This window comes from Castor canadensis, chromosome 15 (assembly GCF_047511655.1).
Source record: "Castor canadensis chromosome 15, mCasCan1.hap1v2, whole genome shotgun sequence".
Lineage (NCBI taxonomy): Eukaryota > Metazoa > Chordata > Mammalia > Rodentia > Castoridae > Castor > Castor canadensis.
Window position 1 is genome coordinate 18,784,198 of NC_133400.1, and position 26,261 is coordinate 18,810,458.

A 26,261-nucleotide genomic window follows, 5' to 3' on the forward strand; every position below is an offset into this window, starting at 1 on the left:
TTCATCCAATCACCGCACGAGCGTGGGCAGCCAGGGATGTGGCTCGCGCTTTAATTTGAGCGTGTAGCTGCGCAAGCGCGGGCAGTGTGCATGGAAGGCTTCCAGCACCGAGGGTCTCACCACGCAGAAGCAGTGTATTTCGTGGAGGCCCGCGCAGCGTGCTGCCAGCTCCTCCAGCGCAGCGTTCAATTCCGCTGAGGCGGAGGCGCGCACCTCGAGCACGCGCAGGGTTGCAGCGTAGTTGCGCGCAGCGAAGCGCACAGGGCCTACAGCATCACCGGAGAGGTTGAGACGCAGCGCAGCTACAGGCATTGCTGGCTGCAGGATGCCGTTCACGCTCTCAGCAGAGAGCGCAGGCTCCAGGTCCAACTCCACCGCCAGCTCAGGGTGGCGATGGCTCAGCGCCGCCCAGGCTTCGTTCGGAAGGGGGGACACACGAGCATCTTCAGCGCAGGCGCACCGCAGGGCTAGGAGTGCAAAAGGCTCGCGATCTGGGGCAGCTAGTGCTTCCAGGACAGTGCGCGACAAACTGGCCAGGTGCAGGCCAAGGGCACGCAGGTGCGGGCAGGCCTCCAATAGCTTGAGTACAGAGCCAGGTCCCACGCTGTCCACCAGTGTATGGTTGTCCAGAAAAAGGCTGCGGAGCTCCGGACAGCCACGTGCAGCCTGTAGCACCAGCTCGTCGTTCAGTGTGAAGGGCAAATGGCGCAGGTCGAGGTGTCGCAGCTGACGGGCAGCCCGGCAGATGGCATGCACAGCGTCCAAGATGTCGTGGCCCGCATCGAAGAGCGGTTTCTCTCCGCTGCATTCTAGGCGCAGGCCTCGCAGCCCTGGAGCACGGCCGGCCAGCGCAGTCAGCAGCTCAGTAGCCGCCCGGCGGCTTGGCTTTCTCGACGGCTTATATTCCAGGCATAGGTTGTGAACATGGTTCAGGCAGGTGGACAGATATGGTGGCAGCATGCCTGCTCCCTCACAGTCGAAACTTGGGTTAGAGCGGTGCAGAAAAGGCATCAGGAGCATCACTGAGAATGGGATAGAAACTTCCACGCCCCCTGCCCCTTCAGCTTGGGTTCCACCTCCCCTCCCCATTTCCTGTTCCCAATCACACACCTCTGTCAGGACCATGCCATTGCCCCCAAGGCAGTTGCGATGGCAGGAGGGAACTCCCGTCCTATCCCCTTAGACTTCAGTGGAGGCTGCCACAGGTTGAAACCCTGGCATGGAAAGCCAATGATATTTTAGGAACTAGGCTTTCTCAGATGTCTCTAAGAGGCCTCTGGACTGCCAGATTCAAATTCTGCCTCTGCCGCACCTTAGCTGAGTGACCTGCTGGAAGTGATTAAGTCTCCATGTCTCAGTTTCCTGTCTATGTAATAGAGATAATATTACCTATCTGCCACACGAGGTTTTCATGACAATTAAGTCCATTGATATATGTAAGGCACTTAAAACAATAGTTGGTAATTTTTTCAATATGGAGAAGTCAAAGAATCTCCTTAACACAAAGGGTGAAGATGAGTGGGAAGTGGGAGGCATAGGAGCCAGCTCACCTGATGTTAGTGTCATGCCACACGGCGCTGCTAGTAGCAGCAGCAGCCCAGGACCTGCAGACCCCTGCGGCAGCAGCACGGTCTCTGAGGGGCAGGTGGCGGAAAATGAGCGCTAACACTTCCTCGGGCAGTTTTTCTCCTGGCTCTGCCATGGTGTGGCTTAGGGTTTGGGACTCTGCCGCTCCCAACTGCTTGGGCCTGGAAAGACAGCGGGAGTCCCTGCTCAGGAAGATCGAAGTGTTGAGGAAACAGGGGAGCCCGGTGTAGAAGAAATGCTCGTGGTCTGGAAACTACTGCATAATTTTTGAAGCCCCGAGCAAAATGAAAATATGGGGATCCCAGGATCAGAACATTAATAAGAGCTTCAAAGGGTTGGGGATGTAGCTCAGTATTAGAGCACTTGCCTTGCATGCTCGAGGCCCTGGGTTTGATCCCCAGGACCACCAAACATATATAAATAAATACAAATATATTACTTCTTAAGACAGCAATAGTAGAACTTTCTTTACATAGGGTCTTGCTATGTAGTCCAGGCTGGCCTCGGATTCTCAGTCCTCCTGCCTCAGCCTCTAGAGTGCTGGGATCACAGGCGTGCACCACCAAACACAGCTTAGCAGAATATTTAATCAAGTATTAATTCAAGCTGATGGTCCTGGAGTCCATCCTGCCCCACTGCGGTAGGTCTTAGATCCACGAAGTTGGTCCTGTATGCCAAAGACTTTTTGGGTTTTCTTTTTTTCATGGGACTGAAGTTTGAACTCAGGGCTTCCCGCTTGCAAAAGAAAGTGCCCTACCGCTTGAGCCACTCCTCCAGTCCATTTTACTCTGGTTATTTTGGAGATGGGAGTCTCTCAAACTATTTACCCAGGCTGGCCTCACGTGATCCTCCCGAACTTAGCCTCCCAAGTAGCTAGGATTACAAGCATGAGCCTTTTTTTTTTTTTTTTTAAACCACTGTCTCACTTGTTGGACAAGTTCCTGGTGACTCCACAGGTTCCAAGTTGAGAAACCCAGTCCCAGCCCTGCCGGCCACCAGAGAGAGACTACAGGGTTAATTCGGCCCCTGCTCCAGTGAACACTTTTACAGGTCAGGGACCACAAGCCAATCAGGAAGCGGGGCTGCGGTTGGGGCCCAGCTGGATCCGCCCAGAAAGGGGAGGGTCTTCCCTTGCCTCCACCAAACACGGGAGAAGTTCGGGTGTTTCCTAAGGCAGACCAACCCGGCAAACAAAAGCTCGGGTTCAGGGCCCTAACTGCTCTGGCGCCTGAGGGTCTGCGGATCAAATTCCGACCCTGACCTTGAGCAGCCCTGGCTGCGGCTGAGTAATTTAGATTCGGCTAGAACTCCGCAGATCCACCCTGGAGCGCAGCTTTTAGAGAGAGAATGAGGTTTTTGGAAATTGTGCGTCCTCTTTGAGGTTGCGAATTTTGTTTCAAGGTGCCCGAAGGGTTTTGTACACACGTTTCACACCACTCGCCAGTTTATTTTCCCATATTTTCCAGGCTAACGGTCTCTCCTGGAGTGTGCTCAGGGGTTTCGGACACTCTTGCCCAGGCTTGGACCTGGGACACGCGGCACCCAGTTTTGACTACTAGGGAGATTAAATTATGAAGCCTGATTCCCAGGGGGGTACCAGAAAATTTTGATCCCCAGGGGGCGCCCTCTTGTTGGTCCGCCAAGAACCGACGGAAGTTTGGCAGCTCTCTCCGGGGCCCTCTGGCTTGGTAAGAACCGCAAGCTCCCAAAATCATGATCCGTGGGCAGTTGTTCCTGCCGTCTAAACTCGGGCGCTGATGTCTTACCTGTTCAACGGACCAGGTAAGCTTTGCCCAGAGGCAGGAGACTGGTCGCGGAGGACAGCGGGACAAGTAGTAGTCGCCGGGAGTCGGGAAGGCGGGATGCGCGGGCGGACGGGGAGGCTCGGGCTGGGGCACCGCCCCGGCGCCTCCGCGCACACCCGGAAGCGACGCGCGGAGCGGAGCCTGGCGGGCGTGGGAACCCAGGCCCGGCCGAGGCGGCCAGGTTAGTGCAGAGGGTGAGTGGGCTCCTTGGTACGCAGGGAGCAGAGGCGGGTTCTGGCGTGGGTACTGCGCGATCGCCACCCGTGGCTGCCCCGGCCAGCTAATCACTGTGATGGCCTATTGGGGCTGTTTTGGTGGGAGGCGGGAGGGGGTACGGAACTTCACCCTCGCAGTTTCTTGTTCCAATTTAGGGCTTTTGAGCGGAGTCAGGACCCTGAGGAGAAAGGGTCTGAGGCAGGGCTGAGTCTGAACAGTTCTGTGACGGATTCCCCTGTCCGCCTCAGTCCAGGCACGTGCTGAACTCCAACATGAAGGCGGGCTAGTGGGAGCCTGGGAAGCTCGGTTCCGGGGCTCCGGACGGCGCAGCTGTGTAGGGGGCGTGCCCGGCTGCTCCCGGGAATCTCTGGCTTTCAGTCCCTGGGCCATCCTCGCCCATCCAGGCAGAGGTGGCGCTTCCTAGGGACTGTGGTGTGTTTGTGAGGCGCCGTGCCTCTGGCAGTAGGAGCAGTTGTTCTTAGGTTGGTACCCAAGGGTCCACGTATTGTCCGCCCACTAAGCGTTCCCAAGACGGAGGAGGGGCGGACTTTGGATGAATGGGGTTCGGGGCTTCCCACGCAGGGGTTTTCTGTGGAAGGACACAGAAGGATTCCCAAAGAAGAGAATGGAAGAGGATCCTTCCCCAACCGCCCCCCCCCCACCGCCAACCTCTTCCCTACCTTGCTAACTGAACTCCCAGGCTCCCCCATTGGCCCAGTGCTAGTGAGTGATGGCGTGTCTCCTCATCACCAGTACCTGCCTGGCGGGCCTGATGGACAGATTCAGGTCCGTTTCTGACCCGATTTCCATCCTTTCTGGTGAGACCATATCCATTAGGTCAGCACTTCCAAGTCAGGGGTAGGAGGATGTGAAAGGGGTATGTTTCCAGGATCCTCCAAAGCCACTTTCCTAGGGCTCTCCCCTTGTTTTACTTCCTTGGTTGGCTCCCTACTTCTCTTGGCCCTACTTGTCACTAGAAGAGTTTCATCCTGTTTTTGTTGTTTTGCTTTTAAGAAAGACATTGTCGCTTCTTCATCTTTTGTCTAAGATCAAATGAAGAAAGACATTTATTTTGCTTTTTGTGTGTATGTTTTTAGAATCGTAGTCTCCTTACATGGTCCAGGCTGGCCTACAACTCCAGATCCTCCTACCTTACCCTCCTGAGTGCTGGGATTACTGGTGTGCATCACCACACCAGCTCTTTATTTGATTATTTCAATACAAAGACAATATGTCTACTTTACATAAAGTAGAAAATATTTCTAAATATACAAAGAAAATAAAAACCACCCCTAATCTTGCCCATCCTGCCCAGAGCTAAACACAGTGCTAGATTTTTAACTTCCAGACTGTTGTTTTGGGTAAATACACAAATATTAACATGTTTTCTGTGAAAAGATGGGTAGGGAGGGGACTTAAATAAGTGTAGGGCAGTCGTCACTTATCTTTTGCCAGGGTCTGGGTGATGGTAAAGAGCCCCTGACTAGGTAATGTCTCAGCCTTGCCACGAAGAGCCTGGGGGTAGATCTGAAATGCAACCTCTGTTCTGAGCTCAGGAGTCAAAGCCAGCTGGGGGGGGGTGAAGGGGGGGAATGGGGCAGGGTAGGGGGTGGGGGGGTTGGGGGGAGGTGTTGGCAGAGTGACTTAAGTGGTAAGGTACCTGCCAAGCAAGCAGGAGGCCCCGAGTTCAAACGCCAGTACTGCCAAAAAAAAATCAAAGCCTGTTGAGGCTATCTACTTGTCATGCCCAAAACTGGGTATCATCACCTTGTCCGCCACATGTAAATGCTGAAAATGAGAGAGTAAAGGAATATGGGGAAGGAGGTGGAGTCTTGAGCCCTTGTTTCTAGGAAAAGGGTGTGGGGAGATGTTGCCTGAGGTGGGGGGTGAGGAGGAAGAAGCAGAACAGTTTCCCCACTTGCCTCCTCATGTAATGGTAATGGGTGGGGGGCACTGAGCTGAGGGTTAATGAGTGGCTTTTGATAGAAGACAGATAAAGGAGGTACTGGCACTAAGGGGCCCTGGCTTTGTCTGGACAAAGAAGGTATCTCTAATAAAACAATTTGAGTTGAAGAAGACAAGAGCCCAATTCCAAGGATCTTATAACAGAGTGAAATGATTTAGCTCACATAACTCTCACATAACTGAACAGTCCGAATGGATTCAGGAACAGCTGGATCCAGGGGCATAGGGTTGTTAAGAGTTGCACCATCCCATCTCTTGGCTCTGTTTCCTTAAGTGTTGGTTTCATTCTCAGCCAGGCCTTTCCCATACAGTGGCAAAGGAGACCTACCCAGTTCAGACCAAGGGAAAAGAAATTAGTGCCTTTTTCCTACTGGTCCAGCCAGAGTTGCAGGGTTGATTCTCATTGGTCAAACTAGAGCCCTGTATCAGTCCTGAAACTAGTCCTTGCAAAATGGTGAATGTGATATTCAGGTTGGCTAGGCCAACTTCACTTGCCCATACCTGGAACTCCGGAGTGGGATTAATTCTCCCAACAAGCACAGAGTCTGAGAAGAGGGAGGAGGTACAATCTCAGAGGTCAGGATTGGGGGAGCTGGGTAGGAGCAAGGTACCGATTTGTTTTGAAGTGAAGTCAAAAAAAGAAAAGGAAAGAAAAAGAACAGAAAGAAACGAAGGCAGGAGGTGTAGTGGGAAGGCAGGTGAAAGAACCTAGGGGTGGGGCTGTGGACCTCCAGGGATCCTGGGGGACAAGGTTAAGCTGAAGGCAAGGCCAGGTTGGCTTTGGAGCATGGGCACCCTCAGCTTTCAAAACAGACACACTGGCCTAAGGAGAGGACAGAGCTTCTCTGCTTCCACTGCAGGGTCCACCTCTGTTCATCTGCCACTGTGGCCCTGACTTCTCCTGGAAGGCAGTGGAGGGACAATCCTCACTAAAAGTCTGGACTGGGTGGGGTGTGTGCAGACAAGGGGCTACCTGTGAGATGGTGGACTCCTTGCCCCAAGTGTGTCAGGGGCTGCTGTGGAGGGGCAGCTGGACCACATGGGCCTCGATGGTTCTCCTCAAGGCATGTGTGTGTGTGTGTGTGTGTGTGTGTGTGTGTGTGTGTGTGTGTGTGAGTGACCCGGATGCCTATATGTGTCTCCAGGAGGAGAGATGGCAGCTGGGTCAAATGGGCAGGAAGAGTGGGTGGGCAGCGCATACTTGTTTCTGGAGTCCTCGCTGGACAAGGTGGTCCTGTCCGATGCCTACGCACACTCCCAGAAGAAGGTGGCGATATATAGGGCTCTGCAGACAGCATTGGCAGGTGCGTAGTTTGGCAGGTATGGGAGAGGAAGAGTTGTATTTGTGGGCGGCACTGGACCTGAGGCCCACCTCCTTGACTTTGTGGGCCTACGGTTAGCCACTGTCAGGGAACAAGAGGGTGGGGTGGGTGTGTGGAGGGTGAGGTGCGTGTGGAGGTGAGAAGGAAGACTCCTGGCTGCTGGGGTCAGCCTTTTCTGATTACTGCATGTGTATCCTAGAGTGTAGACATATATATGCGTGTCTGTGTACGATGATGTATGTGTCTGCACTAACGCCCCCCTGCTCCGTGTCTCACCTCCACTAGCCAGCTCACTGCTTTCTACTAATTGCAAATTTCTCTCTCCTCTTTTCCTCTCTCACTGCAGCACTCCTGCCCAAGATCCCTCCCCAGTACCTACCCTTTTAGGTTCCCCTTTCTCATCTCAGGGCAGAGACCACAAGAGGCTGAAGCCGGTTGGGGGAATCTTATTCCAGCCTCAGAACGGCAAGAGCCCCTCTCCCTCTCTGGTAGAGGTAGCTGCACAGAGTCGGTCTGGGGTGCGGAACATTTGAGACCTCCTCCCCTGTCTGCCTACCCAGAGGGCTTGGCGGCTCAGGGCACACGCCCCCTTTCTCAGTTGCAAAGCCCCTCCTTTAGCCCACCCTCGTTTGGCGCTTCACAGATGGGGCTAAGTGGCACACACTCTGTCTTGGGATGCACTCTATGATAGGTTCTGGTCTTCTCTCTGAATTGTTGCCGTTTGTACGCTGGTAATGTCTCCCAGCTGGGGAAACCCTGCACCCCAGGTCAGGGGATGGGAACCACGGGCTTCGCCTCTCCGGTGGCTTGGAGAACGGCCCCGCTTTGGGTCCGCTGGGCGCCTGACTGCTCGCCTCCGCAGAAAGTGCCGAGAGCCCGGACCTGCTGCAGATACTCAAGATCCACCGCAGCGACCCGCAGCTGATAGTGCAGTTGCGTTTCTGCGGGCGCCAGTCCTGCAGCCGTTTCCTCCGCGCTTACCGCGAGGGGGCGCTGCGCGCCGCACTGCAGAAATGCTTGGCGCCGGCGCTCGCCCGGCACTCGGTACCGCTGCAGCTGGAGCTGCGCGCAGGCGCGGAACGGCTGGATGCTTGGCTGACCGATGAGGAGCGCTGTGTGAATTACATTTTAACCCAGAAGGTGCGGCCACGGCTGGGGTCAGGTTGGGGTGAGTGGGGGTTCGCGGCTAAAACCCTACACTGACTGCGCACCTCCTCTCTTAGCCCGACCGACTCCGGGACGAGGAACTCGCTGAGCTGGAGGATGCGCTCCGCAATCTGGCGTGCGGCTCGGCCCGCCAGGGTGGCGACGTGGAGATCGCTCCAGCCGCCTCGCAGTCCCTGGTCTCCTCTCCGTCGGAGGAGAAGCCGCCGCCCGCGTCTGGCCAGACTTTTCTGTTCCAGGGTCAGCCCATAGGTGAGGCGCACGCGCAGAAGCGGGATCACGGGAGGTGGAAGTTGGGAGGAAGGGCGGGCATGGGGTGGGGGGTGGGGGGGATGACGGCTCTGGGGTCTCCCGGGCCCACCGCCTCCCCTCCCTGCTCCCTCCGCAGTGAACCGGCCGCTGAGCCTGCAGGACCAACAGACGTTCGCACGCTCAGTGGGCCTCAAGTGGCGCAGGGTGGGGCGCTCACTGCAGCGCGGCTGTCGGGCGCTGCGGGACCCCGCGCTCGACTCGCTGGCCTACGAGTACGAGCGCGAGGGGCTGTACGAGCAGGCCTTCCAGCTGCTGCGGCGCTTCGTGCAGGCCGAGGGCCGCCGCGCCACGCTGCAGCGCCTCGTGGAGGCGCTCGAGGAGAACGAGCTCACCAGTCTGGCGGAGGACCTGCTGGGCCTTACAGATCGTGATGGCGGCCTAGCCTAGGCCCGCTAACGAGGAAGGGGAGGACGGCCAAGAGCTCAGCCAGAATTTGGAGGGCTTGCATGGCCCTAGGGTGCTTTCTACCACTGCTGCTGCTATAGTTGCCCCCTCCCTTCCTTCCATCCACGGAACTCTGAGCATACACCCCACACACACGTCGCTGAGGTGCTGAGAGAGAGAGAGAGGAAGCGTTGACTGCCTTCCCCAGCATCCACACACTCAACCACCGAGCTCGTGGAGGGCAGCACTGGCGATTTTGCCCCTTTGATGGAGAAAGTGTGACCAATTGTCATCCTCTCATTCATTGGATGATGACTCATTAAGCACTTGGACTAAGGCTGGGTATGGTAGTACGTGCCTGTAATCCTAGCACTTGGGAGGCCAAGGAAGGAGGATCCCAAACTCCAGGCCAGCCTGGGCTAGGCATGGAGACCCTGTCTAAAAATAAATAAAAAATTAAAAACAAACGAATACCTTCAGGGTCCTAGGCATCACCCCAGGTGCTGGAAATACTGCCTGTCCCCAGCACACTCAATGTGGGACCAGAGACCTCCGCAGAGGTAATAAAGTGTAACCTTTTTGCATTCAGTGAGTTGTGGAAGCACAGAGATTAGGTTCCTGAAAGACATGAGAATGGGCAGGGTGGAGTGGGGAGTTTTGAGGGGGGCAGTGTTCTTGGGCACAGCAGGCTAAGGCAGGGGGATTTGAAGGTGAGAGATAGGAGTGGTCTAAGAATATCAAGTTGAGAGTGGCTGAATGGGGGGAGGGATAACATGGGGTCTGGTGAACTCTGTTACAGAGTGTGGATATTTTTTGCGTGTTTGGGGGCCTGGGGTTTGAACTCAGGGCTTCTGTGCTTGCAAAGCAGCAGTTACAGTCCATTTTTCTCTGGTTATTTTGGAGATGGGGTCTCTGGAACTTTGCCTGGGCTGGACTCAAACTGTGATCCTTCCGATTTCATCCTCCCAAGAAGCTAGATTACAGACATGTGCCACCAGCATCTGGCAAGTTCGGATTTTTTTAAGGGTGTATTTTAAATTATGGGCTAAAAATATCTAACCCAGTAAGCTTGGATTAGAAAAATTAAGATGCTCCTGGCAGTGTGGCTCAAGTGGTAGACCGCCAGCCTAGGAAGCACCAGGCCTTGAGTTTAAACCTCAGTACCACCAAAAAAAAAAAAAGATTTCAAATACATTGCTAGAGAATTTCACAATGGGGGTGATCAATAAGAGTTTTTCTCTATGTATATTATTAACAGACTAGTACACCTTTTTATGTTTTTCTTTTCAAACTAGTAAATCTTATTTGGAATAAGGCAAAACTAGTAAAGCCACATTTTTCCTATAAAAGCTACATAGTATCTTTGGTAGGAATAGCTATGAAGAAACAAAGATGTGATCACTCTGTTGCACAGCAGGGAGTCTAATCTTAGAACCATCAGTCATGCTTCCTCTCCAACATCTTCAGCATCTCCTCTCCTCTTCCTTCCCAAGCCCTTATCTTCCTCTTCTTTCCCTTCAACATAATCATCATTTTCTTCAACCTGAATTTTTTTTTTTTTTGGCAGTATTGGGGTTTGAACCTAGGGCCTCACATTTGCTAGGCAGGCACTTGACCATTTGAGCCCCTCTACCAGTACTTTTGCTTTTTATGATTTTTTTTTTTTTTGAAATAGGGTCTCGAATTATTTGCTGGGGCTGGCTTCGGACAGAGATCTTCCTGATCTCTGCTTTCTCAGTAGCTAGGATTACAGGCCTGAGCCACTGGTGCCCAGCTGAATTTCTTCTTTCATTAAGTATGAGTGGCCTAGTTCCTCTTCTCCTCTCCCTGTTCTGAGCGTGCTTCACCTTCCTCCTCTTTACATCCTTCAGGTGGGCCAGCTTCATCTTCCTCATTTTTGCCATCTTCATCTCCATCCTCCTCATCTTCCTTTTCTAAGTCTGGCGCTTTGGTACCTTCCTGATCATGTTCATCTAAGAATTTGATTTGCTGCAGTTCAAAAACACACTCGTTGAAATCTCTCAGATTTTTCATTTTACAGTCACACAAGTCAAAACTTTACTTTTTAAGATTTTGCAAAGCTGGGTGCCAGTGGGCCAAATCTGTAATTCTAGCTGCCTGGGAAGCTGAGCTAGAAAGGATCAACATTTGAGGCCCCCATCTCCAAATTAACCAGAGCAAAATGGACTGGAGGTGTGGCTTAAGCAGGTGGAGTACCTGCTTTGTGAGTGCAAGTCCCTGAGTTCAAACCCCAGTTCCACCAAAAAAAATTTTTTTTTCTCTTGTAGAGATCTTTGATTTTGTTTCCACTCAGACTGAGGTAGATTAAGATTTGGCTATTTCTCCATCACGACTTCCAAGCCTCCAGAAATCATGTTTTCCTAAGTTCTAAATTTCCAAATTTATTTAGGCTGGGAAGCAGGGTTTGTAAACCTAATTCCACATTAACCATACATAGAAACTCTAGCTCTTTCAAAGTGTCATTCAGTTTCCCCATTGACACATAGGCAATTATGAAGGATTTAAGTCCCACCTCCTCCTATATTCCTTAACTCCAGGTTAATCCTTCATCTCCATGTCTTCTTCCTGCTCTTCTATGACTCTCCTCATTTCCCCTTTCCTGCCTTTCCCACTCCCAACTCTAAAGATTTTTTTTTAATTTGGAAATTAATGAAAGAAATGCAAATATGGTGGTCCACTACCACCACACAGGTGTGGGGGAGAAAGAATAGCAGGTAGAATCGAAGGATTCAGCTTGGCTGCCCTCACTTCCTTGTCTACACATCCACTCTTGCACACACATCTGCACGCACACACACTGGGAGGCTGGTGGTGGAGGAAGAGGTAAGAGTCTGAGGCAGTGCCTGAAGAGATGGAGGAATGGGGATGAACAACAAAAGCTGTTGGGGAGGAAGAATTACAGGTTTGTGACCATGGATGAGGAATGGGAAGAGAATATCGGAGTTCCTGTGTTTGCCAGTCGGATAGAGGCCTGGAGGAGGCCCTGTTTGCTGTTTGTTCACAGGGAATGGTGTTCTTTCAGGACTTCCAGACAGGGACCTCGAGGGTGCTGGCATACAGTTCTGAGCCCAAGAGAAGGGTCAGGTCTAAAGATCCATGACTGAACAGGTGAGAATGTGTGTGGGAGACCCTGAAGGACCTACTAGGAAAGAAGAGCAGCACAAATGGAAAAAGGAAAACCAGGGGATTTGAAGTCAGGAGTCTGTTGTTGTACAGGAGGCTGCCAGTCAGTCCCGACTGCCCAGGAACCAGTGGGTTAAGGAGGTTCTGGTGGGACCATCCAGAACTATACCACGGGAGGGAGTGGGAAGTGAGGTGGTGGGAAAGTAAAAGTGGAGGGAAGCAGTGAAGCTCAGGATTTTTTTTTTTTTTTTTTGTGGTACTGGGGTTTGAACTCAGGAACTCAAGCTTTCTAAGCAGGTGCTCCAACACTTGAGCCACTCTGCCAGCCCTTTTCTGTGTTGGCTATTTTCAAGATAGGGTCTCTGGAACTATTTGCCCTGGGCTGGTTCTGAACCATGATCTTCCTGATCTCTGCCTTCAGAGTAGCTAGGATTACAGGGTGAGCCACGAGCATCTAGTCTGGCAGGGTTGTGCTAAGAACTGGACAAGCTGTGTGTGTGTGTGTGTGTGTGTGTGTGTGTGTGTGTGTGTGTGTTATGGTTTACGGATGGCCCGTCAAGCTGTGTGTGTGTGTGTGTGTTATGGTTTACGGATGGCCCGTCAAGCTGTGTGTGTGTGTGTGTGTGTGTGTGTGTGTTATGGTTTACGGATGGCCCGTCAAGCTGTGTGTGTGTGTGTGTGTGTGTGTGTGTTATGGTTTACGGATGGCCCGTCTAGTAGAACGAGGGCTCCTGAGGAGAGGCACTATGAAGAATGGACTCGGATAGTGGCCAGGTCGACATAAAACGCCCAGTCCCTCCTTGGGATTTGGGACACGTGTGATGGCCAGGGATTTGGGACACGTGTGATGGCCAGGGGAATCTGACAGCCCAGGTCCCGCCCATTCCGCAGAGGTGGGGGGTGGGGTTACCAGAGACACTGATACTTCTCAAGCCATAGAAAGATGTACTTGTGGAGTCTGACGCAGCACCAAGATCAGCCGTTCCCAGCGAGTCCGTGAGGAATCCTCGCAGAGATTAGTCCCATTCCGGGATGGCGCTCCCGCGCCGGGGCGGAGCTCAACTCCAGATGTCCGGGCGCGCACAGCTGGGGGGTCACGTGGCACGGCCCCGGCCCCCTTCCTGCCAACGCTACATTTGGCCCAGTCCCCGTTCGTGGCCGCCCTTGGGACCCTACGCTGAGCCCAGAGGCCCCGGCGTTCACGCCGCTCCAGAGGGCAGAGTGTGAGTGTCGGATGCCAAGGGTCCGAGGCCAGGGGTGGGGAGGGGAAAAGTAGAAGGGATTAGGCCAAGGCGTGGGGGAGGGGTAGAGCCGAAGCTCCGCGTCTCCTGGCCCGGCCTAGCGGCACTCGAGTCAGTGCCACGGGTTTGGGAATTGGCTAAAAGGGGGGAACTTCTTGCCCCTTTAGATTGCTCGTCCCGGCAGTGCGTCAGAACCCCAGGGCAGAGGTCGACCAGAGGCGATGAACGACCGGTAGCTGGAAGGTCCGGGGGCTTGGTCTTCTGCCCCCTCCTCTCCTCTCGGGGAGGGCGGGGCTGGGAGCGCCTGCCAGCCGCTGTCCACTCGCCACCGCCTCGGGAGCCATTGTTCGCGACCCTTCGAAGGGAGGGCGGGCGAGGGCACGCGGACATGTGGAGGCTGCGCCTACGCCGGGACGCGTTACTCACGCTACTCCTCGGCGCCACCCTCGGCCTCCTACTCTATACGCAGCGCGAAGGGGCGGCCCCGAGGATGAGCGCGCCACGAGCGCGAGGGCGGCCCGCCCGAAAGCCCACCCCGGGTCCTCGTGCGTTCCAGGTACTGGAAGCAGGCGCAGCTCCGCCGATGTACGAAGGGGACACACCGGTGCCACCCACGCCCACGGGTCCCTTTGACTTCGGTCGCTACTTGCGCGCCAAGGACCAGCGGCGCTTCCCGCTACTCATTAACCAACCGCACAAGTGCCGCGGTGATGGTGCACTCAACGATCGACCTGATCTACTCATTGCTGTCAAGTCAGTGGCTGCTGATTTCGAGCGGCGTCAGGCCGTGCGCCAGACGTGGGGTGCCGAGGGCCGCATACAGGGGGCGCTCGTGCGGCGAGTGTTCTTGCTGGGCGTGCCTAGGGTCGTAGGCACAGACGTGGGGAACGCGGAGGGGCTGGGCGCGCGCACGCACTGGCGCACCCTTTTGGGAGCGGAGAGTCTTGCATACGCAGACATCCTCCTTTGGGATTTCGATGACACTTTTTTCAATCTAACGCTCAAAGAGATCCACTTTCTGGCCTGGGCCTCAGCCTTTTGCCCTGATGCGCGCTTCGTTTTTAAGGGTGACGCCGATGTGTTCGTGCACATGGGGAACCTGCTGGACTTCCTGGCGCCGCGGGATCCAGCACAGGACCTGCTTGCGGGTGATGTGATTGTGCAGGCGCGGCCAATCCGCGCACGGGACAGCAAGTACTACATCCCTGAGGCTGTGTATGGCTTGCCGGTGTATCCGGCCTACGCAGGAGGTGGTGGCTTTGTTCTTTCCCGAGCTACTCTGCGCCGCCTAGCTGGTGCCTGCGCTCAGGTTGAGCTCTTTCCCATTGATGACGTCTTCCTAGGTATGTGTCTGCAGCGCTTGAGGCTCACGCCTGAGCCTCACCCGGCTTTCCGCACCTTTGGCATCTCGCAGCCGTCTGCGGCACCGCATCTGCACACCTTCGACCCCTGCTTCTACCGCGAACTGGTGGTCGTGCACGGGCTCTCAGCCGCTGACATCTGGCTTATGTGGCGCCTGCTGCACCGGCCACATGGGCCAATCTGTGCACACCCGCAGCCCATGGCTGCAGGTCCCTTCCAGTGGAACTCTTAGCTAACCCAACAGTGGCAAGTTTTTCTCACTCAGCTCCAGAATGGAGCCAGAGAGCTTGAAGGGGTACCCCGTGCAGATTATTATAGTGTATGTGGCTTTTCCCCAGATTACTGGATGTTAGCCTCCACAGGATCCCAGGAATGGAGTGGAGCGTGGCTCTTGCAGGCCCGCACTACCAGCAGCAGGTTTGGAGCCAGTGTAAGGGAGGACCACGTATGGCCCAGCAGGCCCCAAGAGGACTGTTTAGTTCTCCTAGTAGCAAGTAGTAGCACGAGTGCACAACAGTGGCGACTTGGTTTGGAACCCCTAGGATGATGCAGGAAGTCTCAAAGCCAGGCAGGCACTCTGCCATGGCTCAGTCTGAAAGTGGACATTTTGCTTTCCACCTACTTCTCCAAATTGGATTCCCAGTCCTGTCCACATCTTCAGAGCTTTCCCCTCTGAGCCAGGCCCTCCTGCGCCAAGTCTGCCTGCAACACAGGGATTTTGACACACACAGGGACAAATGTGTCATGGTCGTACCTAAAATCTTTGCCTACCTCTTACACCACACAACTATGCCAATGTCCTTCTGATGACTTCGTCATTCCCTTCAGAGGAACTGAGGAGTCTTCCTCCTAAGATTCCTCCACTACATTCTCCCATATTCCTCAACCACCCCTCCTAAAAAAAAAACATTTCCACACTTATTTTAGTACAAACACCCCTGTAGCAGCACATGGTGGGCCACTGCTGTGGGCATAGGTGCTTTATTGGAGAGGGGATGGAGGTGGGCAAGGGATGAGGAATTTTCCCCATTCGGAGAAGATGGAACAGTCCTGACTACTCCTGATAGTGGGATGTACATGGTCTCTGGCCAGACCATGGTCCAAATGGGAAGACACTCGTCAGTCACAAAGTCATGGGAACACCACACAAGCCTGGGTGTAGGCCCAGAAACTATAGGCATCTGGGGCGGGTCCCCTGCACATTCATCATGAACTATACAGGATGAGGCTGTACATGAGTTAATTACAAAAAGTCATATTTACAAAAGTCTATACACACATTTGAAAAACTCACAAAATTGTCATCTATGTATCACAAGTTGCTAGACCAAAATATTAAAAATGGGATAAAATTATACATTTCTTTTCTCAAATCTTTTCAAAAGGACTAATGTTTTTAAAGCACATATATGTTACTTCCTATTGATAGCAAGACCCATGAAGAAACCAAGCAGCTGAGCCTTCCTTGAGCCCCTAAGAAGACTTGAGACTTGAGTGGCCAGGCCAGAGGACACTGCCCAGAGTCAGGACAGGAAATTGGCCTGCAGTGCAGAACAATGCTGAACACAACAAAAGGAGGAACATGTCTTTGGCTAAAACTTTGGCATTAAATAAAAGAGGCAAACAGATGGAAACATACAGCCCTGCCAGCCAGGGTAGGCCAAACAGGGGCACAGGCAACCTTGAAGTGGACTCCAAGAGCAGTGGGAACCAGGCCTGGGCACATACCTGGGTGGCAGAAACTGTATTTCTACCAGTTGGGTGCTCCTTCTGGGCCTAGCAGGGAACATGTGCTCACAAGTAACAGGGATGGGCAAGTGGGCCACCTTGACCACAGCCAGTTCATCAAGTAAGTGAAGTGGATGTAGTGCAAATGTTGCAACCAAGTATTATGGACATGCTACCTGCTTGTCTTAAGGGTCAAGTGGCAATATGGAGCCAAAGGCAGGACCTTGTCCTTATCCTGGTTGCCTGTGTCCTCAGCCGCAGGAAGAAACCCATTTTTCCCATGTATGTAGGACAGGGTTTGATGTGTCCTGCCCCCTTAATTTGTTAGTTGAGAGCCTCTGTGTCCAAGTATCAAGTGAGGCTCAAAGTTTGTGCTTCTCTTTGCAGTCTGTGTTTCTTGCCAGCAGCAGTAGGCTTTTAGGACGGATAGAAGAATATCTGGGTCCCTTGTCCCATGGCAGAGCACTCAGCCTGAGTTCCACCTCAGAACATCCCTCAGCCCTTCAACACTGGCAAGGTGTCCAAGAAAACCCAAAGGGTAGCACAGAAACCCACTGAGTAGGATGCAATGCACAGTTCCATAAGTAGAGGGGTATGGATGGTGACGTCTCTAGGGGAGCTCTGCTGTTCTCAGGTGGGTACCAGGCCTAGGAGGGCCATACAGAGTCACTGAGGCAATGTGGTTGTTCTGCATGACCTGGTGTGAGAAGATGACAGTGGGTTAAGGGGAAGGGTAGAAGGGATGCAGGCAGATGTGTGTATGGGGTTGGGAGGGCTGAAGGTTGTACACATGATATACCTGACCTGGGCTTCCTGATCTCTCAGTCTTCCCCAAGTCATGCTGGGGGACCACCTTTGCCTGAGGATCTGCCTTATGGGATACATACACTTTACCACACCCATTTATCGAGGCCTTCTGGAATTGCTAAGGGCCTGTGAAGGTGTGGCCTCCAATCACTCACCTACAGTACATTCATTCACATGTCACTCAAAGGTGCCCCTCAAATGCCCAGGTTTTGCCCCACTTATCCTGAGGCTCCCCCTTTCCCTGCTATACCCATTTTTAGATTCAAATATTGGATCCTTATTACCTTTCATCTTGTTGGATATAGAGTGATTCAGCCTCTGTGAACTCCACATTTCCACTCTGAACCCTTACTGTTAAGTGTGGCCAAGCTGAAGGATTCATCTGCTTAGCATGGTAGTTAAGCCCTCTCTACTTTTCCTCAATTGGCCTGTCCACCAACCCCTCGACAGCTTACTTCTACAGACTTGAAGACTTACTTCAAAGATCATTCGTTGGAGACCAAAGCAGAATGTGGAGCCAAATGGGTTGGTGTTATTTGGAGAGGAGGATCTGAAGCCAGAGAAGCCAGAATTAGAGAGGCAGAAACAAGCCAAGGTCAGCAGAGCATGTAATCCTTTTTGGGATGTGGGCTACTGGATAGTGGTCTACCATGGCTGTGAGTGTATCTGTCTCTTCCCTTCAAAGTCCTAGGGGTAGGGATGGCCAACAGGGCACAAAAAGTTACTGGGGAACTTGGAGGTGGTAAGAAATTAGGAAGGCCCTTTTAAGTGAGAACTTCAGGCAGCAGGAATGGGGCTGTGGGCTATAACAGGTAAGCAGCTTGAACAGGAAAAGAGAGACCAGGACAGATGGTCAAGACTTATCTCCCATTCCAAATAACTAGGAGTGAGAGGGCCTGCATACCTTGAGCTAGGGCAGGGAGAAGGGAGCTATACCAAGGAGTAACCTGTTACAGGTTAAACATGCAGAACAGCTGGCCCAGTCCTAAGGGCTGGACATGTTTTGGAGCCATCAAAAATTTCTGTAATTTCTCTTTCTTTCTTTTTTTGGCAGTGCTGGGGATGAAGCCCAGGGTCTTGGGTAAGGGCTCTACCACTGAACTACATATCCAGCCCAGAAACTTAAGTAATTTCTAAGCAATACCCACTGGCAGAGCCTTCTGGGCTTCAAGGGAAAGATGGGGTGTCTGAAACAGCAATCTTTCACTCACCTGTGCAGGACAACAGGCTTCTCTACAGGGTGGCCTAGGAGCTCCTGGATATTGTCCCACTATAAAAGGAATAGAGGGCAGCAGGGTTAGCAAGGACCAGAACACCTGTGACCAATGACTAGCCCAGAGGATATGGCCCCAGATTGCTGGAGGCTCGTGCCCACCTCATTTTCAGGTTGTATCAAGTGGACAGTAGGAGCTCACCTTGCTGTATGTTGTGCATATTTCTGTCTGACCAATTGCATTTTCTGAAAAGAGAACAGAGGTCAGGCTAGTAGCTGGTCCAGCCCAGCTGTGATCATAGGCAGAATCCAGGTCTAGCCACCCTTTGCCTGGAGTTGAAATACAGATGCAGCATAGACAAGCCATGTGGAGCTCCAAGGTGGAAGAGGATGGAGGGGCAAAGTCTAGGTGTGAGCTATACCAACTGGCAGTGAGCACCAAGTATGGGTTGGGGTACTGGATGATCATATGTAGATAGGAAACTCTCCATTCCAGTTGCCAGCAATCTCACAGTCACAGGAGGCTTAGAGGACTTCCATGATACTCCAGACCCAGAACTAATAAGCTCTTAGAACAAGGGTCCCATCCAAGAGGAGCTGAGGGTATTAGGAGAAGCAAGCAGGCAAAGGTTCCACAAACTAACCACTAACCAACCTCTCTGGCTTCTTCCTGCTTTTCAGAGTGAAAAAGTAACTCCAAATCCCCTCCTTTAACCTGAGGGCACTGCCTACTCACCTTTCTTTATGGCTAGTGGGATCTTGAACTCACAGCGATGATAACTAGAGAGAAGGCAGATGAAAGTAAAAGCTGTGGCTCCTGGGAGGCCTGACCACTCCCACATCCTTACCCTGCACCCCAGAAAAAAACAGAACCCAACACACCTGCCCAAAGACTTCGCTTTGGGTCCCTGATACAGCATTCACTGGGGGAAGGCCCCATTTAGGCACTGAAGTCAAACAGAAAAGGTCATGGCTCTGAGGACTGGTTTTTGGTCCTATCTCCTTATTTGTAAAATAGACACTTAGCAAATGTTCACTTCCCATGAAAGCAGCAAGAATTCAGGGAGAGGCTGGGAGTGTCACTCAGTAGTAGAACAATTGCTTAGTATACACAAGGGCCTAGGTTTAATCCCCAGCACTGCAAAACAAAATCCTGAGACATAAATTAGCCAAGTTCTTTCCCCTGGGATTTTCAGCCCAAAGCACACTTCTCATGTATACTCACATGTTGAAATTATAATGCCCAGGGTAATTGGTGTGCAGGACAAACTTCTTCACTTTGTGTGTATTTGCGTCAAAGAGGATGTCCTGGGATAGAAAACAAGGGTGTTCAAATAGGAAAAGTTATGGAGGCTGAGGCAGGACAAGGGCCTTTCCAAGGGCATGTCCAAGTTGGAGACTTCCATTCCACCTTGGGGATGCTCATGGCTATGCGCTTTCTCTCAAACAGTAGTTAAGGGGACAGCTAAGACTAAGCAGCCCTAACTGGGCATTTTCAGTGGGGGAGAAGGGAGGGTTGGCAGGCACAGAAGCTACCACTGCTTGAGAACTAAAATGTATAAGAGAGATCCAGACCCTCCTGACTTCCATTACACTTTCTATGGAAATCAACAACTCCTAGAACTGAAGTTTGGCCTAACCTCACACCAGGAGTCAGACCTGGATTTGATGCTACCCACTGAATACTTCCTCCTATCCTCCATACCTTTCCCAGCTTCTGCCAACTGCTCAGGTCTGGGACCTCTCAGGGTTATCTTTGACTCTACCTCTGTACAAGTAGCAAACAAAGTCCTACTAAAGTAGTCCATTCTTGCCATCATCTTTGCTGCTTATCACCACTGGCCTTTGAACTCTGGGGTGCACTTGCAACAGGACTATTCCCTCATCACCTCAATAGCTCTCCTACAACTCCTAGCTACTGTATGGTCTTTTCCTAGTAGGCAGACCCAGTATCACCTTTGTCTGTCTCTGGAATTTAACCTTTGCTGCCTAGGACCTCAGACCATGAAAGGCTCAAAGATAACTTAGAAGACCCATGCTCCAGCCCAGCCCTTCCGAGATGCTTCCTCCTGGTGCACTGCTGCTACAGCGATTTCTCACATATGCATCCTATGGACCACCAGCTCCATCCAGGGCCTTAGATCCAGGTATAGGGCTGCAGCAATGCCTCTGGGGTGATCCTAAAAGCACACTTCCACTATCTAGGTCTTTTCAGTCTCCCTGTTTTGTGACTCTAGAAGAGGGTCCTATGCACTATATAAAGGTAGCTCCCAAAATAGTTTAACCTGAATGATTTCCACAGCCTCCCTCTGTGAAGCACGTTTCTCTCAGAAAACAAGTCAAGACACACCAGGAAACCTGGTATTTCTCAGTATTCTTGGTGACAGAAAAAGTCTATGTTGGGATACCAGGACCTATGCAAAATGACACTGTGCAAAGCCAGCCGGGGGAAAGGTTTCCTGATATCCAGGCATGGTTATGGCTATATGTGTACACACAAGTAAGCAAAAGTGCACTTTGCACTTGTCAACTCTGGGACACAACTGCCGGGTGCCTGTGGCTCAGGCTTGCAATCCTAGCTACTTGGGGAGGCTGAGATCAGGAGGATCACATTTTGAGGCCAGCCCAGGCAAATACTTCCCAAGACCCCATTTCCAAAATAACCAGAGCAAAATGGGACTGGAGCCGTGGCTCAAGCAGTAGAGCGCCTGCTTTGCAAGCATGAACCCCCAAGTTCAAACCCCAAACCCACCAAAAACAAAATAAACCTCGTAACTTACCACCCCGAGAGTGAAGTAGTTAAAAAAGTAGTCATTGCACTTAGATGGAACTTGTTTATGAGGGGAAGGAGAATGAATTTTCATCTGTTAGGGGAAAAAAAAAAAAACCAAATTAGAATCCAACCTCTGTTTTGTTTTTTGTTTTTTTGTGGGACTAGGGTTTGAACTCAGGGCTTCACAATTGCTAGGCAGGCACTCTGCCATCTGAGCCACTCCACCAGCCCTATTTTATGTTGGGTATTTTCGAGATAGGGTCTTGCAAAGTATTTGCTTGGGCTGGCTTTGAACCGCAATCCTCCAGACCTTTGTGCCTCCTGAATAGTTAAAATTACAGGCATGAGCCCCACCAGCACCTGAAGAATCCAACCTCTTAATCTAGCTCTTGATTAAAGAAATTCTATACACTGTGTTTCTTGTATAACATTAAGCTGTTGGGTAAGCAACAGTGTGAGGAGTCTTAGCTGCTGGTAGAGTACCGGAGGCAATGGGGCCAGATATGGTTGACTATGTACTGGGCCCTGGTCTCCAAGGAAAGGTGGGCATTATAGTGATAGAAGCAGGGTTATTTAACCAACAGGGGTCAGGAAAAAAGATTTCACTTCACCATCAACTTTAAGTAGAACAGGTTCTATGGGAAAATAGCATAGTTTATATATTTACTCGGTATTAATAAACTACTGATTTAAAAAAGAGACAGAGGGATTGGCTATTCACTCTATCTATAAACACATTTCCCCTACCTTGTCCTCTGACTTATAGAAGACTTTGTGTGGAGAGCCAAGCATGCTAAGAACATCTTGGCAGGAGTCACCAAAATACACTGAACGTTCAAATACCCGCATCTTGGCATCTGCTAAAAGGCCAGGTCCACAACCTGCAGAGAACAAAGAAAAGGTTGTCAGGATCTGGTCAGTGCTGCAGACAGTATAGCCTAAGGCCCTGGGGCTCCAAAGATGCTACTGGCTACAGGCTGCATTATCAGATCTGTTAAGGGGCAAGACTGCCATGTGGGTGGAAATACCAGGTCAATGGGGCTTAAGTAAGATTCTAAGAAATCAATGTCTACTCAAAAATACTGCCAGGGACTCAGTCAATCTTCTCAATGTTACATGGAACGCTGGAGAATTCATTTAGTTAGTAATATTTCTTTACTGCCTACCATGGACTAGGGCACTATGCTAGATCCTGAGAAAATACTGGTGAATAAAACCGTACATTTCTGCCACTAAGCTGCAAGTATATGATGTGGTGGTAAAGACCACAATCTAATCATCAAAACTGAGTGAAGATCAGCAGTAGCAGTAGGTGTCATGAACATGAATAATGACAAGACACAGGATTTGTTACACTTTTTCTTTTTGTGGTACTGGGGATTGAACCTATGTCCTTACAGATGGTAGGCAAGTGCTCTACCACTGAGCCACATCCCTAGCTCTTGGGGGTTGTGAGAGTGTGTCTTGCTGTATAGCTCAGACTATCTTTAAACTTGCCCTCCTCCTGACGCTGCCTATCAAATGCTGGGATTACTGGATGTGCTACCCATGTCCATCCTGGTTTTTCTGTTTTGTTTTTTGCAGTACTTGGGTTTGAACTCAGAGCTTCACACTTTCTAGGCAGGTGCTCTGCCACTTGCACCATTCTGCCAACCCCCCAGAGGTAACCCAACCAGACAGTGCACCTTTGAGATCACTGCAGAATAGCCATAATTAAGCACACACTAATTCATTTCTAATGCTACACACTGAGAGTCCTCCAACTCAGGTAAGAATACCATCACTTAAAAAAAGGCAAACAGGAAAGTACAAAGGTGGAAAAACCTTCTGATTTGCCAAGTTTCTTTTTTTGGCATTAGTTAATGACATACCTACACAAACATAGAAGTATTGGGCACTAGTGCTAGATACACCATCAGTAAAACCTCCCCATTATTCTGTGAACCAGTAGACATAAACAGTTAATGTGTTTTGCCCAAAATAAAAAAGGGAAGTCAAGAATCAGAGAACTACAATTCTTGGTGCCATGACAATTGCTTACATCATCTTATTCTGCACAAGGCTTTCCAGTTGCCAAAGCTCTTTCATGTGAAACCATTTGTTATATGCAGACAACTTCAGAGAACCAAATTCTGAAATAACTAGATATTGAATTCTCCAACTAATCCCAGAGCACATGCATGCTGGTTGGCAAATAAAGGGTATGTTTAAATTAACTAGGTCCTGGGAAAAACATGACCTTCATAGGCCTCTGTCTATAAATACTGTTGTTTAGACAAGCCTAGGTGAACTACAGAATACATCAGAAAAGTTCCATCAATGTGGACGCAGTCTCCAGTGGTCTGATACATCTCTTCAGGTACCAGATACTTTTGTATATGTGGATGGAGCTGCAGGGATGTAATGCTTCACAGGCAAGTCTTCTCTGTTCTCACTCTGCTTGTCCCGACTTAGGTAAAAAACTGATCTCAGTTTTAGGAGATTACTTTAGTTTGTGAATCCCTATAGTGTATCTTACTACAATTATGGGGCCTAAGACAACTGAGCTGACTTACTGTGTTAAAATCATTACCATAGCCATAGTCCCTAAAGACATGGATGTTGAAAAATGGACTGGTTAAGACCCCTGTGTTCACCAAAGGAAACTTTCAATGAGTACTGGATTGGAAATAACTCTGCAAGACCCTGACTTAACAGAAAATGTTTTTCTCCAGACAGTTTAAGTAGTGAGAAGTGTTACAGTATGCTACGCAGGAGGCAGCCAGAACTGACTGAGATCCCCACACTTAGCAGGCACCTCCTACTGTTATACCCATGATGATTAATGTCCCGTACCCTTGACTACCCTGCTGTTTCAAGCAGTGATCCTCCTGATAAGACAGATACAGACTAAGCTGCCATGTGTCAATTCTCTCAAAAAACAACAGCTTGCCACATGTGGTAGTGCACCCCCCTTCCCCCCACCCAATTATCCCAGCACTCAGGAGGCAGAGCCAACAGGATCACCAGTCCTCCTGGGCTCCTATCTCAAAAAAGCAAATAGGCTGGGTGCTAGTGGCTCATGCCTGTAATCCTAGCTGCTCAGGAGGCAGAGATCAGAAGGATTGCAGTTTGTAGCCAACCCCAGGCAAATAGTTTGTGAGACCCTATCCTGATAAAAACCCATCACAAGAAAGGGCTGGTGAAGTGGCTCAAGCAATAAGAGCACCTGCCTAGTAAGCGTGTGGCCCCGAGTTCAAACTCCAGTGCTGCAAAAACAAAACAAAAAACCCCCCAAAAAACAGAACCAATGCTCCAGGGACTAATGCAAGACCCTAATATATGAACAAATGCAGGTTGGACTATGACTTCCATGAAGGCACAGACCCTCTGTTGGCACTCAGGCTCTTTATGGGAATGAGTTCTACACAGGTGATCCCAGTCCTATTAACCATGATCTAAGCAAGACTCAAAGTAACAATGGTCAGTTACAAAGTGAGTTATGGATCCTAGACATACTATCTACTCAAAGTGGAAGCTCTATTTTTTTTTGGTGATTCTGGGACTTGAACTTGAGCCACTCCTCCAGCCCTGTTTTTGTGTTGGTTATTTTCGATAAGGTCTTGAGAACTATTTGCCCAGACTAGCTTTGAATCGCTATCCTCTCTCTGCCTCCCAAGTAAAGATATACCCCTAAGAAACAACCTGGGAACCACTGCAAAGATACATAAGCACACAGCAGGTTTATCTGCATGCTGAGAAAAGAAGTGCCACTGTTGTTTATTAAGATTTGCTAAAAATGGGGCAGGTTGCCAGTGGCTCATGGCTATAATCCTAGCTACTCAGAAGGCAGAGATAAGGAGGATCTCAATTCGAGGCCAGCCTGGGCAAAAAAGCAAGACCTTATCTCAAAAATACCCAACACACAAAAACGGGCTGGTAAAGTGGTTCAAGTGGTAGAGCACCTGCTTAATAAGTGTGAGACACTGAGTTGAAACCCCAGTACCTTAAAAAAAAAAAAAAAAAAAAAAGAGGATTTGCTACAGATGGGTGGGTGTCGTGGTCCATACCTCTAACTGTAGCACTGGAGAAGCTAAAGCAGGAGGATCATGAATTCCAGATCACCCTGGGCTACATGGTAAGACACAGTATGCACCCTCCCATTCCACCCCCTGCAAAAAAAAGGTTTTCTAGTTGGAGGTATGACTCAAGTGATAGATAAAGTGCATGCCTAGCAAGTACAAGGCCCTGAGTTCAAAGCCCAATACCACAACACACAAGAAAAATTGCTAGATCAAGGCTATGTCCTGCCTCTTGACAAAATTAAAAAGCTTTAACCATAAATACATGCATCATTTGTCTTCTACCAACTATGTGGCAAATGACTGAATGCTTATGCTCCCTTAAACTTCATTATGTTGGAACCCTTAAGGTGATGGTATTAGGATGCAGGTCATTTGGGAGGTGATTAGGTCATGAGGGTTGAGCTCTCAATTACAGTTGGTGCCCTCATGACTCCAGAGAGCTAGGAAGCCCATTCCAACATAAGACATGGCGAAACATTTGTCTATGAACCAGGAAGTAGGCCTTCACCAGATACCAAATCTGCCAGTGCCTTGATCTTGGGAGTTCCTAGCCTCTAGTGCTGTGAGAAATAAATTTCTGTCATTTATAAGCTACCTAGTTTATCGTATTTCTTTACTGCAGCCAAAATGGATGAAGACATATCTCTAAGTACACAGGATTTTAAAATGTTCCTATACGGATGTAATGGGGAATCTACCCATCTCAAAGCCAGTAACTGACCTGCAGCAAGTAGGCGAAGTCGTAAACCTGAGGGTCCTGTTCCATCTCGAAGAACATCTACATTCTCAGCATACACATTGCCCAAGAAACAGCTCAGTGGCATCACAGGAGCCCTGGGAACAGGCATAGAATGAGCAGAGGCTTGGTGCTCCCTTCTTAGGGAGCCCATGGCCTTAGCATGAAGCACATGCTCCTTACACTTACTTGGTATCCTGTAGGCTGTTTCCACTGTAGATGAACATCCGTTTTACAGTTGCTCCATGGGGTATCTGGAGAGAAGCTAGACCATGGGCAAAATTGGGCTGCAAACATAGGGTGAGAGTTTTACTAAAGGCAAATTAGAAGACTCAGGTTCTGGTCTTCCCTGGTACTCATGGTCTTCAAACCACGTGGTTAAACCTGGTTCCAGATCAATCAACCCACCCTGAACAACCATGCTTATTTTTGTGTTTT

General features: G+C 50.6%; 4 protein-coding genes across 16 annotated transcripts in view; 2 read left to right on the top strand and 2 right to left on the bottom strand.

Annotated features, from left to right (window-relative positions):
- Fbxl8 (F-box and leucine rich repeat protein 8) lies at window positions 1–3,486 on the bottom strand. 4 transcript variants are annotated; one of them, XM_074055871.1, is made up of 4 exons: window positions 3,354–3,470; window positions 2,060–2,254; window positions 1,551–1,748; window positions 1–982 (listed from the first exon to the last, which is right to left on the bottom strand). In XM_074055871.1, coding segments are annotated over exons 2-4 (1,173 nt in total). In that variant the 5' UTR covers window positions 2,062–2,254; window positions 3,354–3,470; the 3' UTR covers window positions 1–9. The 4 variants fall into 4 exon arrangements, with proteins under 4 accessions (XP_073911972.1, XP_073911974.1, XP_020031370.1 ...); XM_074055873.1 differs by having other exon boundaries at window positions 2,027–2,254; XM_020175781.2 differs by lacking the exon at window positions 2,060–2,254 and having other exon boundaries at window positions 3,354–3,486.
- On the top strand, window positions 2,721–9,226 carry Tradd (TNFRSF1A associated via death domain). 3 transcript variants are annotated; one of them, XM_020175763.2, is made up of 5 exons: window positions 2,721–3,369; window positions 6,719–6,877; window positions 7,758–8,035; window positions 8,119–8,311; window positions 8,448–9,226. In XM_020175763.2, exons 1-5 carry the CDS (start codon window positions 3,345–3,347, stop codon window positions 8,756–8,758), a joined length of 966 nt encoding a protein of 321 aa, XP_020031352.2. In that variant the 5' UTR covers window positions 2,721–3,344; the 3' UTR covers window positions 8,759–9,226. The 3 variants fall into 3 exon arrangements, with proteins under 3 accessions (XP_020031352.2, XP_020031343.2, XP_020031362.2); XM_020175754.2 differs by having other exon boundaries at window positions 2,722–3,573; XM_020175773.2 differs by lacking the exon at window positions 2,721–3,369 and adding an exon at window positions 3,494–3,586.
- On the top strand, window positions 9,208–15,857 carry B3gnt9 (UDP-GlcNAc:betaGal beta-1,3-N-acetylglucosaminyltransferase 9). Of its 4 annotated transcripts, none has more exons than XM_074055868.1 (3): window positions 9,208–9,315; window positions 9,659–13,122; window positions 13,308–15,857. In XM_074055868.1, the coding sequence occupies exon 3, from the start codon at window positions 13,529–13,531 to the stop codon at window positions 14,732–14,734; it is 1,206 nt and encodes a 401-aa protein (XP_073911969.1). In that variant the 5' UTR covers window positions 9,208–9,315; window positions 9,659–13,122; window positions 13,308–13,528; the 3' UTR covers window positions 14,735–15,857. The 4 variants fall into 4 exon arrangements, with proteins under 4 accessions (XP_073911969.1, XP_073911970.1, XP_073911968.1 ...); XM_074055869.1 differs by lacking the exon at window positions 9,208–9,315 and having other exon boundaries at window positions 9,476–13,122; window positions 13,308–13,383; window positions 13,697–15,857; XM_074055867.1 differs by lacking the exon at window positions 9,208–9,315 and having other exon boundaries at window positions 9,476–11,884; window positions 12,843–13,122.
- Phaf1 (phagophore assembly factor 1) overlaps window positions 15,042–26,261 on the bottom strand; it is a 26,056-nt gene continuing 14,836 nt past the window's right edge. For 3 of the 5 annotated variants that reach the window (XM_020175815.2, XM_020175833.2, XM_020175824.2), the window contains exons 8-17: window positions 26,013–26,110; window positions 25,809–25,921; window positions 21,771–21,904; window positions 21,031–21,114; window positions 19,476–19,558; window positions 18,987–19,030; window positions 18,453–18,496; window positions 18,249–18,307; window positions 17,515–17,587; window positions 15,042–16,927 (exon numbers count right to left, since the gene is read on the bottom strand). In XM_020175815.2, coding sequence (XP_020031404.1) covers window positions 16,841–16,927; window positions 17,515–17,587; window positions 18,249–18,307; window positions 18,453–18,496; window positions 18,987–19,030; window positions 19,476–19,558; window positions 21,031–21,114; window positions 21,771–21,904; window positions 25,809–25,921; window positions 26,013–26,110 — 819 coding nt within the window. In that variant the 3' untranslated portion in view covers window positions 15,042–16,840. Of the gene's footprint in view, window positions 16,928–17,514; window positions 17,588–18,248; window positions 18,308–18,412; window positions 18,497–18,986; window positions 19,031–19,475; window positions 19,559–21,030; window positions 21,115–21,770; window positions 21,905–25,808; window positions 25,922–26,012; window positions 26,111–26,261 lie in introns of those variants that run through there. The other 2 variants (XM_020175840.2, XR_012441931.1) reach the window with 2 other exon arrangements.